Source organism: Hipposideros armiger, unplaced genomic scaffold, assembly GCF_001890085.2.
Source record: "Hipposideros armiger isolate ML-2016 unplaced genomic scaffold, ASM189008v1 scaffold_469, whole genome shotgun sequence".
Taxonomy (NCBI): Eukaryota; Metazoa; Chordata; class Mammalia; order Chiroptera; family Hipposideridae; genus Hipposideros; species Hipposideros armiger.
This window is the reverse complement of record NW_017731819.1, coordinates 547,855-567,627: the sequence shown is the minus strand read 5'-3', so window position 1 is coordinate 567,627 and position 19,773 is coordinate 547,855. Positions and strand designations below refer to the sequence as shown.

Sequence of the window (19,773 nt, the reverse complement as noted above, 5' to 3'; positions counted from 1 at the left end):
ATGTCCTGGCCAGCTCCAAGCACAGTTTGCAGTCAGAGCATCAACTCTTTTGAAGGAAATACTTCATTACCACATGTCTGTCTGCTTTAGACAGGAGGGCTTTTCCCTTAGATCACTTGTTCTCTGAGGGTGATGCCCTTTGCAGTACCCGGCTTTATGTAGGGCAATGAGCCTACACCCCATTCTGGTAGACAAAAGACATTGCCTTGTGTGCCTGGCAGGAGGCCTAGGAAACCAAAGCTCTGACTATCAAGCATTAGCAGATGCCCCCGGAATGACCTACCAACTTTAATGCTTGTTCACCTCCCTAGAGTCGGGCTCTCAATTCGTTCCCGGCCACAGACTACGTATTTCATTTCTGGTAAGCTCAGCCATTACTTTAAAAAGGTGTATTAAAGTATTTTATCCAGCATTATTAGGTGTTCGATTGAGGAATCATTCCAGGATACCTACATGCCATATAGATTACATCACTGAAAGTCTCAAGTAGTTTTGTGCAAAAAGGGCACATGAGTCCTGCGTTCCGTGAAGTTTTACATGCTTGCAAAATGCCAGTCTGTAGTCTTCAACCCTGAAGGACACCTGGCTGGGTTTCAGGTTCCTGTGTTTCAATCTCTTTACCTCAGAGATTTGTGGATTTTGCTCTACTGTGGTCTAGTAGTAGTAATGAGAGGAGAAGTCTGAGGCCAGCCTAATTTATTTCTCCTGACACTTGAATTGCTTTTATTCTGCCTGGAAACCTATCAGATTCTTTCTTTATAATTCAAGTTCAGGAACTTCACTAAGACATATTCCAGTGTTCATTGTTCTACATCAAAATTTCCTGAACTATTGCTATGGTCTGATTGCTTATGTCCCCCCCAAATCCACATGCTGAATCCTAAAGCACAATGTGATAGTATTAAGAAGTAGGGCCTCTGGGAAGTGATCAGGTCATGAGGGCAGAGTCCTCATGAACAGAGTTAGTGATCTTATAAAAGAGGCCCCCGAGAGCTAGCATGCCCCCTTCTACCATGTGAGGATAGAAGTCTGCAACCCAGAAGAGGGCCCTCTCCTGGCCTTGTTGATACCCTGACCTAGGACTTCCGGCCTTCAGAACTGTGAGAAATAAATTTCTGTTATCTGCAAGTCACCCAGTCTGTGTTTTTTTGTTATAATAGCCCAATAAATAAAGGCTGTGTGTGTGTGTGTGTGTGTGTGTGTGTGTGTGTGTGTGTGTGTGTGTATATATATATATATATATATATATAGAGAGAGAGAGAGAGAGAGAGAGAGAGAGAGAGAGATGATATAGATATGATTTAGATATATATAGTTTTTTAATTTCAGGGACATTTTCTTCTGTTGCCTTGAATATATTTTCTGTTGCATTTTGTCCTATTCTTTTACTCAGGAACAATAATTATGGGTACCTTGTATCCCTTTTTCTTCCAAAACTATTATCTTCTCTATAACTATTTTTTTAAAGATTTTATTGGGGAATTGGGGGAGGGAAACAGTGCTGGGGAATTGGGGAAGGGGACCAGCCAAGCTGTTATTCTTTAATCTTTGTTGTGGAGGGCGCCAGTCGCCATCTGGCTGCCTGTCGGCAGCGCGTGGCCTCTAAGCTCAAGGTGCTGTGTTCAATCTTAGTTGCGGGTGGGTGTAGCCATCATCCCACATGGGAGTCGAACCAGCAGCCTTGTTGTTGAGAGCGCACAGCTCTATCCACTGAGCCATCCGGGCGGCAGCTCAGCTCAAGGTGCCAAGTTCAGTCTTAGTTGTGGGTGGGCATAGCCCACCATCGAACAGGCAACCTTGTTATTACACCAGCTGAGCCATCCTGCCACCTGTTGGCAGCCCAGCGACAGCTCAGCTCTGGCACAGTGTCACTGGCCCATGTGGGAACTGAACTGGCAGCCCTGTTGCTCAGAGCTCGTGCTCCTAAGCCAACTCTTAACCAACTGAGCCACTCGGCCAGCCCTCTATAACTATTTTTGAATCTTTGTTTTCTCTATTCCATTTCGTGATTTTTCTCAAGCTTTCTCCTCTGATCCTGATTCTCCTTAAATTTGGTTTATTATTGTGTCAGTTATAGTTTCTTGGTTCTCACCCATTCCCATTCTCCCATACTCTCCTCTGGATTTCGGAGAGCTGGAAGCCTGAAACCCCAGATGCCCTTGTCAGTTGCTTCCTGGTTAGGATCTGCCAATGGTAAGTACTGGTGGAAGATTAGAAGGTAGGTGGAAGGGAAAAACCATTTTTTCCAGTTCTGGCTGTAGTGACTGTAGGTGACTCTGCATTGTAGCAGCTTTGGTATCACCAGCCATGGTGATGTGCTGGTTTCTGTTCAGAGGCAGCGATGGTGCCTCCACTGGTCAATGGTGTGTGTGGCTCATGGGCTCCAGCTCTGGATTACATCCCCATCTCCAGTCTGTTTTCCCAGACTTTTCAATACTTTGTAACAAATTCCCTGCATTGTTTCCCTCTCTGCTTTGACTATCTATCTAGATTGATTTCAGTTTTCCTGACTGAACACTGACTGCTATAATTACCATCAGCATTCCTTTGCTTAGGTGCTTTCACCCCTGAAACAATTTTTCTTCCATTTCTCTTCCTAGCTCTGCCAGTTTACGTTTCATCTTCTGTGTCTTATATACTTTTTTCTTTAAATCCTTGTAGCTCTCCTTTGAGCTCTTTTTGTCTTTTTGAGTGATTACTATGGGTCTCAATTCTTGATGTGTTCTGTGTAATTTCTCTTGCAAAAAATGTTCTGTATCTGCCTTATTTTATTATGTTTTCTACCCCCTCCTCTTGTTTTAGTTTCTAGTCATAGTTCCCTATAATACAGCGGTTCTCAAACTTTGGCATACATCAAAATCACCTGAAGGGCTTGTTAAGACACTGCTTCATGGGTCCCACCCCTCGAGTTTCTGATTCAACAGATCTGAGGTTGGGCTAGGGAATTTGCATTTCTCACAAGTTCTCAAATGAGGCTGATACTGCTGTTCCAAAGACCACACTTTGAGAACCACTGCTATAATGGACGCTGTTGGTGTTCTGTTCAGGTCCCTTTTACCAAGTCAATGCATCCATCTGCCAGTTGCTGTGTTGGCTGCTAATAGCTCACAGATGTCTCTTCTTCTGAGAACTGCACTAAATGACAGGAGTAACCTTGCCCAGAAATGTCTGAGAGGTTATGTTCCCCTGAGGGTGGCCCATGGCCAATGATTAATGGATTTGGGGAGTACAGAGGCTATGTGCCTTGTCTCAAGATCAGGTAATATGCCTCTCTGGTACCACTCGTGCTTCAGAATTCTCTATGGGATCAGGCTAAGACTAAACTTCAGCTGAAGTCATATCTTTGGTTAACCTTCTCCCCTGCCCTATGCTGCTTCCTGAGCATACCCTTAATAAAAATCACTCTTACAAGAATTCCTGTGTCAGGGTCTGTTTCTAGAGAACCTGACCTAAAGCAGTCCCCTTCTGTGTCCTTTCTGATTATTCTTTTTAAATGGGTCTTGTTATTTCCTGAAACATGCTGCAGAAGGATGAGAAGTAAGCTGGGGTAATCTGCAACTTTCATTGAGGTTAGTTGTCTTCAATAACCTCTTATTAAGTTTATTACTTCCTTTGCAATGGGGCTCCTAGAAATCCCCTTCAGTCTCACTCTTTCTGTTTTGGCTGCCTTCTCACCACCTGCTATGGACTGAACTGTATCCCCACCAGTCATATGTTGAAGCCCTAAGCCCCAGTTGGACTATATTTGAAGATAAGGCCTATAAAGAGGTAATTAAGGTTAAATGAGGTCATAAGGCTAGTGCCTTACAGGAGAGAATCAGTGTCCTAAGAAGAGACACCACAGCACACACTCTATCTCCCTACCCATAAGGACAAAGAAGAGATCATGTGAGCACACAGTGATGGCCACCTACAAGCCAGGAAGAGAGGTCCTACCAAAAACCAACCCTGCTAGCACCCTGATCTTGGACTTTCAGCCTCTGGAACTGTGAGAAAATAAATGTCTGTTGTTTTAAGCTGCACAGCCTATAGTCTTGTTACAGCAGCCTGAGCCATCTAAGACCCCTTCCTTTGCCATGCTTTACCTCCAGCAGTCTCCTGTGCTGTGTCTTGCCTGGTTTCCCCTTCAGCTCCATCTTCTCTGCAATTTTGAGTTATTAACCTGAGCCCTCTGGGGACATTCTCCATTCTCCTGAAGCCACCTGCAGATGGAGATCATGTCAATCTAATCAAGAGATTGTTCGATAAGCCGTTCCTAACTGTGGCATGTTTAAGAAAGTCTCTAGCTCTGAGAAAGCAAATCAGTTCTTAGCTTCCTCCTTCACCAAATCCTGATTTCACAGTACTTAGCGTATATGCTTCTGTCAGAGGTTGTAACTCTTTCCTTGAAGATAAAATTTTTTGTGTGTGTGAATAATGACTTTTGAGAAAGGTAAGAGTAAAAATCCCTTTACTCCATCTGTAACCAGAAGTATCCATCTATATTTATATATGGTTTATATGCCATTATAAAGTATGATATATGATGACTGTATAATCATACTTTCTAATATATGGATGCATGGTCTTCCAGTTTCCCATCTTATAAATAGCATTGCTATAAATCTTTGTCCATTTGTCACTTATCCGATTTTTCAGTAGACTAGATTCCTAGAAATGGAATTACTGTGTCAAAGGCATATATGCCTATTTAAAACTTGGGTGCACTCTGCCATAAACTATTTTTTAGAAGACATGCTATCAGGGTCAAGTTATAAAGAGCAGTTGGAACATCATCTAAAGGTGAAGCCCCCACAGGATGCCCTTATTTATTGAGGGACATTATTGAGATAGGACTCACAACTGCAATGCTTTTATTAAAAAGTCTGTACAAATGAGGGGCACAATAATTTTCATTTGTATATTTCTTTGCCTTGCTTGAGTACATGGTTAGAAAGTTATTAGATTTAGCTCTCTAAATAAATACTGATTAGTTAACAAGGCACTGTGATAGGCACTGGCCCACAGTAAGTGATCCCAAAATTTACATATCATTAACTAGCAAGGATTTTACAGTATAAAGAGATAAAGACATGCAAATAAATGAATTCTATTCATGTATTCAGTCAACAAATATTTATTGAAAATCTACTATGTGTCAGGCATTGTTCTAAGCCCTGAAAATATAGTCATGAGCAAAACAACAAAATTCCCTGCTCTGTGGAACCTACATTCCACAATAAACACAATATATATGATAAATAAGAAACAGTGAGAAACAGGGCCATCTCTAAAAGGGTATGGAAGTCGAGCCCCTTGCTCAAGATATTCACACTTGAAAGGATGCTGCACTGCCCTCATCTTTCACAGCATGCTTGGGATATCAATAAAGGGACAACAATCTAAGTTGCATTTTAATGGTACTGAGAAAAGAGGGGTAAGGTACAAGAACCCCTGAAGCACAGGGCACAGGGTGGCTACCTCACTTGCCTGATCCCATAGGCAGAGGTGGGAGGGGTTGAGGTGGGGGGGCTGGTGGAGAGGGGATAGGGGAAGGCAATTGGGGACAAATGAGACTTAAAAAAAAGTGATGAGGGTCAGTGAAAAACTAAACAAAGGATAAAACCACGTATTATTATATCTATTGCTTGAAACTTGGGAGTAGTTTATAAGGTAAAATGAGTTTTTAAGGACTAGGAAAATGAAGGTTAAGGGATGCTGTTTTCAAATATCATAAAGTGGTATTATAAGTACTACACAAGCTTGTTCCCTGCATCCACAGAAAATAGAAACAGAGAAAAGATTTAGAGATAATTTACAGGCCTGTGCCAAAGAGATCATCAATCAGATAACCTCTGGAGATCCTTCCAGCAATCTGTAAGCCTCTACACAGTGTTTCTTACACAAAGGATTACTGGCATTTCAGTTTAGGAAGTCGGCCAAAAGAAAACCCACAGCCTTTCACTGTATTGAACGTGAACACAACTGTTCTAAGTCACCTTCCTTCTCAAAGACCTTAAAATGGCTCCCGTGTTACGGGAAAATATCTTAAAGCATTAAAGACTTTCTGTGATCTGGCTGTAAGGTATGGTTTTAGCCTATTCTTTGCTCTAGTCTGACTTATATAGTCATCATTCCACAAATGTGTTTTCTAAAAGAGTACTCACCTTCACATCTGATCATACCAATGTTGTTTTTGGAATATCTTTCCTACTTTCCTCCATTTATCTAAAACCTACCTTTCCAAGAGTAAAGTTGTGCAACAAATCTTGGTAAGCATATTATCGGGAAGCATAGAGAGCCTTAAAACTGTTCCTAACTGACTGACTAATTCCCTTCTGGGAATCTCTTCTGGGGCTATCTATGGGGCAGGCAAAGATTTATGCACAAAGATGTCCTCAGTAGCATCATTTTTATTTTTCTATTATGAAGAATTTCAAGCATATATAAAAGTACAATGAAGACCCATATATCTATCACCAGATCCAACAATTTATTGCCATGTTTGCTTCAACTAACACATTTCCTTTAAAAAAAATCTGCTTACGTATTTTTAAGCAATTCCCAGATATCATGTCATTTCACCCCTACATACTTTCTATGTGCATTTCTGAAAAATATGGGCATTTTCTCATATAAGTTTAACGCCAGTCTCACACCTAGCAAAATGAAGAATAACACTCAGTCCATAAGCAGATTTCCCAATTATCTTAAATATGTCTCTCTTCAAAATAAACCCATGCCTATATAGTCAATTCATCTATGACAAAGGAGGCAAGAATGTACAATGCGGTAAAGACAGTCTATTCAATAAATGGACAGACACATGCAAAAGAATGAAGCTGGATCCCTTTCTTACACCATATACAGAACAAACTCAAAATGGGTTAAAGACATAAATGTAAGACCCGAAACCATAAAACTCCTATAAAAAAACATAAGCGGCAAACTCTTTTTTTTTTTTTTAAAGATTTTATTGGGGAATCGGGGGAGGGGAACAGACAAGTTGCTATCCTTTTGTTGTTCAGTCTAGTTGTGGAGGACGTCGCTTCACTGGCCCATGTTGGTATTGTGAACATTGCGTTCTTCCCAGGTGAGGCAGTCGGTCGCCAGCCATTGCTCACAGCAGATCACGGCCGCTCACACCTGCTGCCGGCTGCTCACGCTGGATGCCCGCCACTCAGGGTAGCTCACAGCAGCCCACTGCAGCCCCACTGCAGCCTATGCCATCTCTGGCGACTCACTGCAGCCCAGTTCCAGGTGGAGCTATTGTTCACCATCTTAGCGTCAAGGGCACAGCATCACTGGCTCATGTGGGATGCGAACTGGCAGTCCTGCTGCTCAGAGCTCGCGCCCATAAGCCAACTCTTAACCAACGAGCCACTCGGCCAGCCCCAAGCGGTAAACTCTTTAACATCGTTCTTAGTAATATTTTTCTGGATATGTCTCCTCGGGCAAGGAAAACAAAAGAAAAAAACATGAAGAAATGGGACTACATCAAGCTAAAGAGTTTTTGCACAGCGAAGGAAACCATCAACAAAACCAAAAGACAACCTATTGAATTGGGGAAGATATTCACCAATGATACATCTGATAAGGGGTTTTTTTTTTTTTTTAGCTGAGCCATCCTGCTACCTATTGGTAGCTCACGGCTGCTCAGCTCAGGCTGGACTTGAACCACTGTTGCTCAGAGCTCAAACTCTTGAGCAAGCTCTTAACCAACTGAGCCACTCGGCCAGCCCAGATAAGGGGTTAATATCCAAAATATATGAGGAACTCATAAAACTTAACACCAATAAAAAATGAACAATCCAATTAAAAACTGGGCAGAAGACCTGAACAGACATTTCTCCAAGGGGACATATAGATGGTCAACAGACATATGAAAAGATGCTCAACATCACTAATCATTAAGGAAATGCAAATTAAAACTACAATGAGGTATCCCCTATCAGAATGGCTATCATCAACAAACCAACAAACATGAATTGGTGCGGATGTGGAGAAAAGGGAACCCTTGTGCACTGCTGGTGGGATTATAAACTGGTGCAGCCACTATGAAAAACAGTATGGAGGTTCCTCAAAAAATTAAAAATAAAGCTACCTTATGACCCAGCAATTCCACTTCTGTATATTTATTGGAAGAAAGCCAAAACACTAAGTAAAAAAGACATATGCACTTTTATATTCATTGCGGCATTATTTAAAATAGCCAAGATATGGAAGCAATCTAAGTATCCATCAATAGATAAAGAAAATGTGGTATCTATATACAATGGAATATTACTCAGCCATAATAAAAACAATGAAATCTTGCCATTTGGAAAACATGGATGAACCTAGAGGGTATTATGCTAAATGAAATAAATCAGACAGAGAAAGACATATCATATGGTTTCACTTATATGTAAAATCTAAAAAACAAAATAAATGAACAAACAAAAGTAAACTCATAGATACGGAGAACAAATTGATGGTTGCCAGATGGGAGGGGGGTTGGGGGGAGAGTGAAAAGGGAAAGGGTTTAAGATGTACAAACTGTCAGTTATAAAAAGTCACGAGGATGTAAAGTACAGCATAGGAAATATAGTCAATAATATTGCAATAACTATATATGGTGTCAGATGGGTACTAGTCTTATTGGGGTTATCACTTCATAAGTTATATAAATGTCTAATCACTATGTTGAATACCTCAAACTAATATAACAGTTTGTCAATGGAAATTGAGAAAATGTTTTTAAATAAATAAAAGGAAAAAAGTCTCTTTTCAGTTGGTTTTCCCAAATCAGCATCCATATAGGATCCACACATGGCATGTGGTTATTGGGGCTCTTATATCTCTTTGAATCTAGAGTAGACCCCCTTCCTTAATTAATTAACATTTTTCATGCCACTGACTTGGAGACCCAGGGAAGAGCCAATGTTGCAGCACAAGTCCAAAGGCATCTGGTGGCAGAATTCCTTCTTGCCCAGGGGAGATCAGTCTCTGTTCCATTAAGGTTTTCAACTGGTTGGATGAGGCCCATCCACATTATAGAGGGCAATCTACTTAACTCAAAGTCCTCCCATTTAAGTGTTACTCTTACCCAAAAACACCTGCACAGAAACATCCAGAATAATGTTTCAGCAAATATCTGATCACTATGACCCAATCAATATGATATATAAAATTAACTGTCACAAATAGGGCCGGCCGAGTGGCATGATGGTTAAGAACTGGCTTGGGATGCCAGAAGGCTCCGGTTCGGATCTCACATATGAGGGCCAGTGACACTGCCCTCCACAGCTAAGATGCTGAACAACAGCTCAACCTGGAGCTGGGCTGCTGTGAGTCGCCGATGACGGCGTAGGCTGCAGCCCCTGTGGCAGTTGGTTGCCATGGGCTACCGTATGTAGCCAGCAGCCAGCATGAGAGGTCAGCAGCCGCAGTGAGCGGCCCTCCAGAAGCCGGCGACTGATCTGCCTCGCCCGGGAAGAGCGCAATGATGGTGCCAACTTGGGCCAGTGAAGCAACGTCCTCCACAACTAGACTGAAGAACAAAACGACAGCAACTTGTCTGTTCCCCTTCCCCCAATTCCCCACCGCTGTTCCCATCCCCCCAATTCCCCAATAAAAATCTTAAAAAAAAAAAACTATCACAAATATATTTCAGTAAGACTGTGTTGTAGGTCGAATTGTATCTCCAAAAAGATTATGTTCAAGTCCTAACCTCCCAGTACCTGTGAATTTTACCTTTTCTTGGAAATAGGGTCATTGCAGATGCAATTAGTTAATATGAAGTCACTCTGGAGTAGGGGGGGCCCTTAATTCAATATGATTGGTATCCTTATAAAAAGATGAAAACACACACAGAGACAGATATGCACAGAGAAAAGATGATGTGAAGACACACAGAAGGAATGCTATATGATGACAAAGGCAGAGACTGGATCTATGGTGCCATAAACCAAGGAATGTCAAAGATTTACATTCTTCTAGCAATACCAGAAGTTAAGAGAAAGGCATGGAACAGATTCTCCCTCAGAGACTCTGGAAGTACAAAGCCTGCCAATACATTGATTTCCGACTTTTAGCCTCCAGAACTGTGAGAGAGTAAATTTCTATTGTTTAAGCCACCAAGTTCGTAGTCCTTTATTATAGCAACTCTAAGAAACTAATACATACTATACAGACAAAATATTATGTTCTAATGTCGTTTTCTTTCTTGTGTTTTTATCAACTCGTGATAAAGTTAGGTTCATGCATTTCTATTTGTTGTCAATATTTTGGAAATGCTGTTTTAATTTTTGGTTATATTAGTTATTTATGTTTACAAAGTCAAGCTATATAATAAAGTATATCAGAGAAGTCTTACTTCCCCCAATCTGTCCCATCCTGTTTTTTACAACCCCAAAATATTTTTTAAAATCAAATCATATCAATGATTGTCTCTGGAAAGTAAGATTACGTGTTTCCTAACTCTTATCTGAGGTTTTCAAATCAAGACAAAATAAAGGAAAAAAAAAATGATTTGTCCTACAGGGCCAGCTCAAGTTCCATAACCTCAATGAAACCTTCCCATAAATACTTTTCTCTTTTCTGAACTTATACATTGTTTACTGTCTATACTGCTCACTTAGCCCTTTGTATTAATCAATCAATAAATTAAAAAATTAATGCACTGATATCTAAAGAGCACCATGTTAGATGCTGTGCACACACAATGTATTATCAGTTAAGTTTTCATGTAAGTAACTTCCTTGATTAAGCCAGATATTGAAGCAAGAGCTTTCTTATATCCTTCATGGTGGCCATCACGATAGACTGATGATACCAAATTCCTTTGCACAAAATGTTGAAGAGAAAATAACAAAAACTGAAACAGGGCCGGCCGAGTGGCGCAATGGTTAAGAACTCGTTTGGGATGCCAGAGGGCCCCGGTTCGGATCCCACATATGAGGGCCAGTGACACTGCCCTCCACAGCTAAGATGCTGAACAACAGCTCAACCTGGAGCTGGGCTGCCGTGGGTTGCCGGCGACGGCGTGGGCTGCAGCCCCTGTGGCAGTGGGTTGCCATGGGCTACCGTGTGTAGCCAGCAGCCAGCGTGAGCGGCCAGCAGCCGCAGTGAGCGGCCGTCCAGAAGCCAGCGACTGATCTGCCTCGCCAGGGAAGAGTGCAATGATGGTGCCAACTTGGGCCAGTGAAGCAGCGTCCTCCACAACTAGATTGAAGAACAAAAACGACAGTAACTTGTCTGTTCCCCTTCCCCCAATTCCCCAGCACTGTTCCCATCCCCCCAATTACCCAATAAAAATATTGAAAAAAAACAAAAAAACAAAAACTGAAACAGGTTGGTATAAATCCCTTTAATAAAGTATATCGATGACAATTTCATTTTTAAATAAATATATTAAAAAATCATGCAAGAGCATTTTGTTTTATAATTATTAAGAAAGATCTGAGGCTGCTATTCCCTCTGCAGAAATGCTATATACAGCTGCAAAATGATCAAAGGCTGATGTAATAATGAATCTCAAGTAAGTGGCAAGGCCATCACGTGCCTGTAGGGAAAAAATCAATATGGGTGCTCTTAGCAATTCTAATTAACTGTTAAAACAAGCAGCTAGCAGAAGAAAGGGTTTGATGGAAGAGTAATATTCTAAATATAAACAATATATTTGATAATATTCAAAAGAGATACCAGCCACACATAATAGTATAGTTGTTCTAGTGTGTATCAGCTGAATGTCAGCCTTGGTTTGACGGAAAATAGCAGGTAGAGTTAAAATTTGCAACTGTACATTTCTGATCAATTTTTTCAAAGTGTCTTTCTAAAGTATTTTTCATGACAAGAGATTTGCTTTGGTTAATGATGCCTCAGAATATACTACCCTGAAACAGTACTAAACTTTTACATTTGTATAATTTCTCTAGAAAGCAACTTGGTAATATATAAAAAAAGCTACAAATATGTTTATACCTTTGGACCCAGTAATTCCATTCCTTGAAACTTAATCTTAGAAATTAATTAAAAAGGTGAAGATTGTGGTAGTAGCAACATGCCTAAGATGTTCTTTGTATTACTTATAATGACAGAGGAGGAAAAAGGAAATTAGTTAGCATTTACCTATTTGCATACATTTAATCTTAAAATTATAATTATGAAGCTCATATATATTAAGTTTTAAAACGAATACAAAATTGTTCATACATTACTATTATACCTATATGTGATGCATATGGTTAACAACCAGAAAGTAGGTACAGTAAAAGCTATTGTGAGAGGGTGACAAAAGTATGGGTAATTTTAAGATTCCCCATGCCCCTTTACTATTTTCCAAATGTTCTGTAATGCCGGGAGCATTATAGATTCAGAGTGAGTCCTGAAACAAAATACTCAGCAGGGACTTACTAATCATAACCTGTTGGTAAAGATGAAGAAAAATAGGAAGATAAAATTCAGTCTAATTAATCATCATCTGCACCTCCCCCACTGGCCTACCCATTCATTGGGCACATTTGGGTGGTAGAGAAGAGAATGAATAGGGTTCAAAACTTCTGACAGACTCTTTTGAAACACCGATTTCATAGCAGGTCCCAGCAAGTTGTGAAAAAGAAAACTTAATAGACAAGGTTCCACTTTAACCTTCATTTTGAGAAACCTTAATTAAGCAAACATTAGCACCTAAAAAAACACACATTTACTTTTCTCATGTTTTTGTGTTTGTCTAAAACCATAGCCTGACAAACTAGCAGGAACAGAGAAACTCCTGATGAGGCAGCAAGCTTCCTCATCAACGGGCATTCATTCCACTTGACAAGCAAAGCCCAATGGAACATTGTCGAAAAATGCTTGTTCTCTTTCCACCTCATTTCTCTTTGGCTTATTTGTTGCTGATCCTATGCTCCAGTTCCTCTTATCTGAATCTCCCTTGTCCTTTCATGCTTAAATTAACATCCAATTTTGGCATCTCAATCTTTTTTTATTCCTAGTCTAAAGGACCTACAGAATCAAATGAAAGAAAGCAAAGCGAGTCAATACTTCCAAATAAATGAACAAAATTAAAACAAAAACAAATAAGTGAATTCTGTTTTATACTTGCTGTCATTCTGTCTGTTAGATAAAAGCTTAATAAATGAATGTTATATTTAGATTATAACATTATTAAGAATAACCTTTGCTTTTGGTTAAGTACAGAACCTATACTATCTGAGGGTATGTGACTATGGATATAGGTTTAAAATTTAAATATGTTGTGCTGGCTAAGGATAATGTTTATCTCTACAAAGTATGTTTACTTACCATAATCTCTTCATTTTGAAGTTGCCCCTCTGTGTGTACTAGATCTAAAACATAAATTCAACAGAAATTAATTAGGGCTCAAAAATACATGAGGATAGCTACTGAAATTTATGTTCAACAACATGGTATCTGGTAAACTATAGTTACACCAAATTTCTCAGTGTTTTGGGGCTAAAATTTAATACAAAAATAGAAATATTTCATATAAAAGATATGAAAGATGAAATATTTATGAGCTATAAAATATCTCTAGTGAGTATAAACATAAGGAAACGCAAATTTAAATTTTACTAAATATAAAGAATTGATAACATGTGAAAATCCCTTTTAAGGATCAAGCTACTAACAGCAATTGCAGGCCTAAAAAAAGCGATCTTATTGTTCCCATGGGCAATGACTAGAGCTCAGTTTCATTTTTACTGTGATGCAGAATTATGCTGCCCATACATTGTTCTTTTCTGGTATCAAACTTTAGAAAACCTTTACTCATATAATTTTAGGACAGATTAATTTATTTGGTCATGAGTTAATCATATCAAACATTCTTTTGGAAACATGGAATATTTAATTGCTATAATAAAAACTATCAACATTATTTAGAAATTAATTTTATTTGTATTAAAACAGACAGTGTACATAATTTTTTTGGGAAAGATTTTATTGGGGAATTGGGGGAGGGAAACAGCGTTGGGGAATCGGGGAAGGGGAACAGATAGGTAGACAAATTGCTGTGTTTGTCCTTCAGTCTAGTTGTGGAGGACGTCGCTTCACTGGCCCATGTTGGTATTATCATTGCGCTTTTCCTGGGTGAGGCAGTCACTCGCCGCCCACTGGACGGCTGCTCATGGCGGCTCACGAAAGCTCACGCCCGCTGCCGGCCAGCCTCACTGCAGCCTACACCATTGCCGGCAACTCATGGTAGCCCAGCTCCAGGTCGAGCTATTGTTCACCATCTTAGCTGTAGAGGGCACAGCATCACTGGCCCTCATGTGGGATGCAAACCGGGGCCCTGCTGCTCAGATTTGGCGTCCCAAGCCAACTCCTAACCAACGCGCCACTCGGCTGGCCCAGTGTACATAATTTCAAAAGGCACATAGTAGAAAACAGGAAATCTCTGGGAAGTAAAATTATTTATGACTTTGTTTCCTAACCTTTCTCTGAGGTAATGAAAAATAGTAATCCCCTGCATGACCTTTCCTTTCTCCTCTAGTCCTGCTCCCTAGAGATACATGAATGTTTTCAACTCTTCAAAGTGTTTTTCCTGGAATTATACTATGTTTATACCCCTTTTCTTGATTAACCAATTTTTTACTGACTTTATATTATGGTATATGAAAATTTAGGTCTCATAAACTAATATCTGCTTCCTCCTCCTCCTGCAACTTTTCCCTTCTACCATCCTCTCAACTCTGAAATCAATACTTGATGGTTACATTATTGTCTATATAAATGTTATTTGCTGATGAAATAAGTAACAAATTATGATCACATTTTCTTATTCAACTCTTCGCCCACCAGGAGTTAATAATAAACTCTTATTTCATTTGCCTAGTTTTTAATTATGAAAAATTGGAAATTTCAAACATATATAAAAGACAGAACATAACTCCCACATATGCCCATCATCTAGATTTTATAATTACTAACATTTTATCATACTTGATTTATCTAATTTTTTTTGCTGAAGTATTTTAAAGCAAATCTAAGACATCATGACATTTCACCTCTAAATATTTGATTATCCTTGGGCCGACCGAGTGGCGTGATGGTTAAGAATTGGCTTGGGACGCCAGAGGGCCCCAGTTCGGATCCCACATGTGACACTGCCTTCCACAGCTAAGATGCTGAATAACAGCTCAACCTGGAGCTGGGCTGCCGTGAGTCGCCAGCGACGGCATAGGCTGCAGCCCCTGTGGCAGTGGGTTGCCATGGCTACCATATGTAGCCAGCTGCCAGCATGAGCGGCCAGCAGCTGCAGTGAGCGGCCCTCCAGAAGCCGGCGACTGATCTGCCTCGCCCGGGAAGAGCGCAATGATGGTGCCAACTTGGGCCAGTGAAGCAACGTCCTCCACAACTAGAATGAAGAACAAAATGACAGCAACTTGTCTGTTCCCCTTCCCCCAATTCCCCACCGCTGTTCCCATCCCCCCAATTCCCAATAAAAATCTTTAAAAAAAAATTTGATTATCCACCTCTAAATAATAAGGAATTCATATTTTCTTACATAACTACAATACCATTATCATACTACCATTAAAAATAATGCTTTAATATCATATAGTACCCAGTCTATATTCAAATTTCCCCATTATCCCCCAGATATCTTTTCATAGTTGATTTATTCAAATCAGAATTCTCTTTTAATCTTGAACTGCTTTCCTTCCCACACACACATTTCTTTCCTATGCCATTGACTTGTGAAGGGACCAAGTCAGTTGTCCGGTAGAGCATCCCATATTTTGTCATCTTGCCTCCTCATGGTTTCATTTAATTTGTTCCTCTAGACTCCATATTTCCTATAGTTTGGAAATTAAAGCTAAAGGCTTGATTATATTCAGGGTTTGAGGCCTTCATCAAATGTCTAGTGATCTCTGGCTGTCTTTTATTGCTTATGAGTAAGCCATTTGAAAACTACATGCTTGGGTCAGGCTCATTGACAAATGAACTTCAATAGGGTGATCAGGAATGAGCTAGCCTTTGTCAGCTTCCATTGGTCTTTTTTTCTGGAGCCATTTAGTTTCTCCAAAGATAAATCCTCCCATCTCCTGGCCGGGGCCCTATTTTGGTTGATATCATAAATAGCAGAGCACAGGAGTTCCCACTATTCAATATGCAGGCTTCCACCTAAATCCGTTTCCAACTCCGTATTTCATTCACTCTCTCTACTATGCTTGGTCTCCCTGAGTTCTGAGCCTCAACATTCAATATTCCTAGTCATCCCTTGGGTATGGTTTGTGGAAGAAGGCGTGGTCACCTAGCTTTGAGGTATGAGAAGGTACCTATGGTCCAACTACTCTGTCTATAGATATTCAACTTTTTTTCTGGCCGTGTCTCACAATTTCCATGGTATCATTTGCCTTCAAGTTCTAAACCTTTCCGGGGATCTGTTGGGCAAATTGGCATACTTCTCATTGATTTTCTCCTTGGAAGGCACTTAAGTTATAACCTACTCCATTTAGCCTCAAAAGTCACTTCTCCATCTGTGTCCTCTCTTCCATAATACATATTGATCTCTCACATCTGCTTTGGTCTCCCGGTCTTTTATTTTTTGTCCTTTAGGTTTATGCTTCTTTTTATTCCTTTTCTATTATTTTCATGGTATTTTGCGAAAGAAAGGAGATAGATACATGAAGGTAATATATGTTTAACTAGAAGTTACCAATTCTGCTGATATTTAAATAGTACCATTAATCAGGAAAAAAAGAGAGACAAGAAACTAATATTTATTGTTTGTCTGCCATATGCCAGACATATGTTCACCATATGAAACCTAAAATGGTAGATATCATCTCCATTTTTCAGATAAGGATTCAAAGATTCAGAAAAATTAAGTAACATGCTAACAGTTAACCAGTAAGTAAAGAAACGGTCTTTTGTTCAAACCTGGGTTTTTCTAAGCTCTAAATATGTCACAGGAATCATTCAGATCATCTTTTTTTCACTAAAATGCAGACAGACTGGAAAGAGTCAAAGGACAATTCTCTACTCCCTCATGCTCAGAAAAATGCTGGTGAAACAAGTACATACCTCTTTCAATCCACTGCTCAAAATCAACTGGCTCTTTAGAGGTGCTTTTTTCAATCTTCAAGGTCCGCACTGACATTGTAAATAAACAAAATAAATAAATATTACTTATCTACCTGATTCTATGTTGCTGTCACCATACTCCTTTTTTCCTCTGTCTGAGACTCTCAGGCATCAGTGGGACTGCACAAAAAACTGGGGTGAGGAACACCATGTTCTGAAAATAACTCATTTACTCTGTTTTTCCATAAGTCCCTATTGTAAAATGCAGTCTTGCATCACTGTGACCTTCCAAATGTTCGCAAGCATACAACAGAGCTAGTGGAGTCTTTTTGAATTTAGAATTATCCAAACTGTTTTTGTATACAGGTAGTAGTAGTAATAATAATAATAATAATCATCATCATCATCATCATCATCATAATTTTAAAAAATTGTCGTGATCATAAATCTTTATGGAGAACCTACTATGAGTCAGGCATATTTACTCATTCGCTCTTGACTACAATCTTAAGAGAAACATATTATTAACCTATTTTACTGGTGAGGAAACAGATTCAGAGAAATCAGGCAATTTAGAGAAGTCAGGCAAAATGTTCAATGATATAGAGTTAGTAAGTGCCAGAACTGAAATTCAAAATTTTGATCTAACTCCAAAGCCTCTACAATTAATGACAATTGAGAAACTTAACAGGAAGGTAGTCATCTTCCTTCTACACAGATTTTTCTCCATTACCCCTAACCCAGCTTCTGTTGCCCCAGATCTATTCTTCCTCTTCTATGTTCTGTGACCCAGGGGGACGAACCTGTGGACTGCATGCATCACCTGGACTCACTTGCCCACTGGCTACTGGTCAGATTTGGCCAATGGGAGGCACTGGGAGGAAATTGGAAGGCCGGGGGGAAAGTGAGGTCAGGTTGTTTTTTCTCCACTCCCTTCCTGCTTCAGTCATGTCTTTGACTGGTTGTGTCCCTTCATGATTACAGCTCCTGCCAGGCAGGCCCTTATTTACAGGTTCCAGCTCTCACTGGGATCCAGTAACACTATTTTCTTCCCTTGGCCCTGGGGTGGTAATGGCTTCCTGCTGTAGCCAGTTTCTGGGTGTCTCACCATCCCTGGTTTATTCCCTTAAGCCAGAACTAATTTTGTAAGTAGTCCCATCAATAAAGTCTCTTCATTTGAACCATCTGGAATGTATTCTGTTTCCTGCCATGATTCTGTCTGATATACTTTATCCTTAAATAAACATAAGACAGGGTTATAATGATGTTCCAATGGGAGATTCTTCTCCTAAATCCCTCAGAAAATGCCATTATTAATACAAGAATCAAAATTATCCAATACAAATAATCAGGGTTATCAGATTTTCAGAAAGAATTTGACAGAGAGCCCTAAGCCAAATGAATCTGTAATAAATATGTCAAGGAATCTAGCATTCTGGCAAGCTGCTTCTTATGTTCATAACAGGGTCTTTTGCCAAAGACTTTCACATAGCAAATTGCATGGAAATTATTATGTGCTTTGGAATGGTTTCAAATTTGCAGTTTCAGAGAGTCTAACTGTGCTCAAGGCAATTAACCCATACTCTCCACTCTCCCACCCCAGCAATAAAACTGGATTCCATGCTGCAAAGAAAATTAATCTTTTGCCAAAAGTTTACGTATGTGCCCTCTGCCTACGGTAAAATTAAAAGATGATAAAAATTAATGTATGATTTGCTTACCATAGTAACTACGGATTACAAGCCTTTCAATCTTCACACGTTTGTGAAAACAAACAATGAACTCTTGGGGAAACATTCCTGTGGTGGTCCAAAATGTTTCTGGATTCCTATTGTTAATTTTAAAGAAAAAGAGAAAGAAATAGACAAATAAAAAACATTCACAAAATTCTAGTGAATAAGTATTTAAAAAAAATAATGCACGACCCCTGGATTCTTGCAATCCCTTTCAAACTGTTCATTCTGTCTCTAATCTCTCCCCAACTTTAATAATTATTCTTTATTACTATTAAATGTATTTTTTTAAAACATAAAATTTATGTCACTATTGTCTAAAAGCCTTCAGTGGCCCCCTATTGCCTATAAATCTAAATGCCTTAGTATAGCTTCTTATAACCCAGTATAATCTGGTCCCATCATTAAAATACTATATCCTCTTCCATCACAATATCATCTCCCATTACTGTAGTCACAATGGGCCAGTTAAAATTCTGCAAACACGTTATGCAGGCTCATGTTCCTGTGTCTTAGTACATATGCAATAAATTTCACAGTACAATGTGGTTTTTTTTCCCCATTAAGTGGTCAGTTGTCTTTCGAAAACATTTAAAGAAAAAACAAAGTTCTTTTTATCCAAATAGTTACCATTTTCAATGCACTTAATTTCTTCCTATAATACTAGAATTTCCATCTAGTATTATATCACTTCAACCTACAGAGCCTCCTTTAGCATTGCCTGTGATGCAAGTTTATTTGTGATGAATAAAATGTCTTTATTGTATACTCATTTTTAAAGAATATTTTAGCTAGATACAGAATTCTGAGTTGACAGGTTTTTTGGGGGGGAGGCAGGCATTCTCTTTTTTTAGCATTAAAAAAATATTGTTCCATTGTTAACTGGATTCCACTGTTTGTGATGCAAAGTCAAGTTACTGGTACTACTGTTCCCTGTATTTAACGTATTTTTTTCTTCATCTGTTTAAAAATTTTTTCTTATTTTTATTTTTTAGCAGATTATGATATGGTCTCTTTGTATTTATCC

At 39.3% G+C, this 19,773-nt stretch overlaps 1 protein-coding gene across 11 annotated transcripts in view; it reads right to left on the bottom strand.

Moving 5' to 3' along the window:
• IFT25 (intraflagellar transport 25) overlaps positions 1-19,773 on the bottom strand; it is a 60,112-nt gene that overhangs the window by 16,130 nt on the left and 24,209 nt on the right. For 8 of the 11 annotated variants that reach the window (XM_019666396.1, XM_019666400.1, XM_019666397.1 and 5 more), the window contains 4 exons: positions 18,735-18,841; positions 17,014-17,082; positions 13,267-13,310; positions 11,315-11,524 (listed from right to left, as the gene is read on the bottom strand). In XM_019666396.1, the coding sequence (XP_019521941.1) occupies positions 11,411-11,524; positions 13,267-13,310; positions 17,014-17,082; positions 18,735-18,841 (334 nt within the window). In that variant the 3' untranslated portion in view covers positions 11,315-11,410. The other 3 variants (XR_002126659.1, XR_002126658.1, XM_019666402.1) reach the window with 2 other exon arrangements.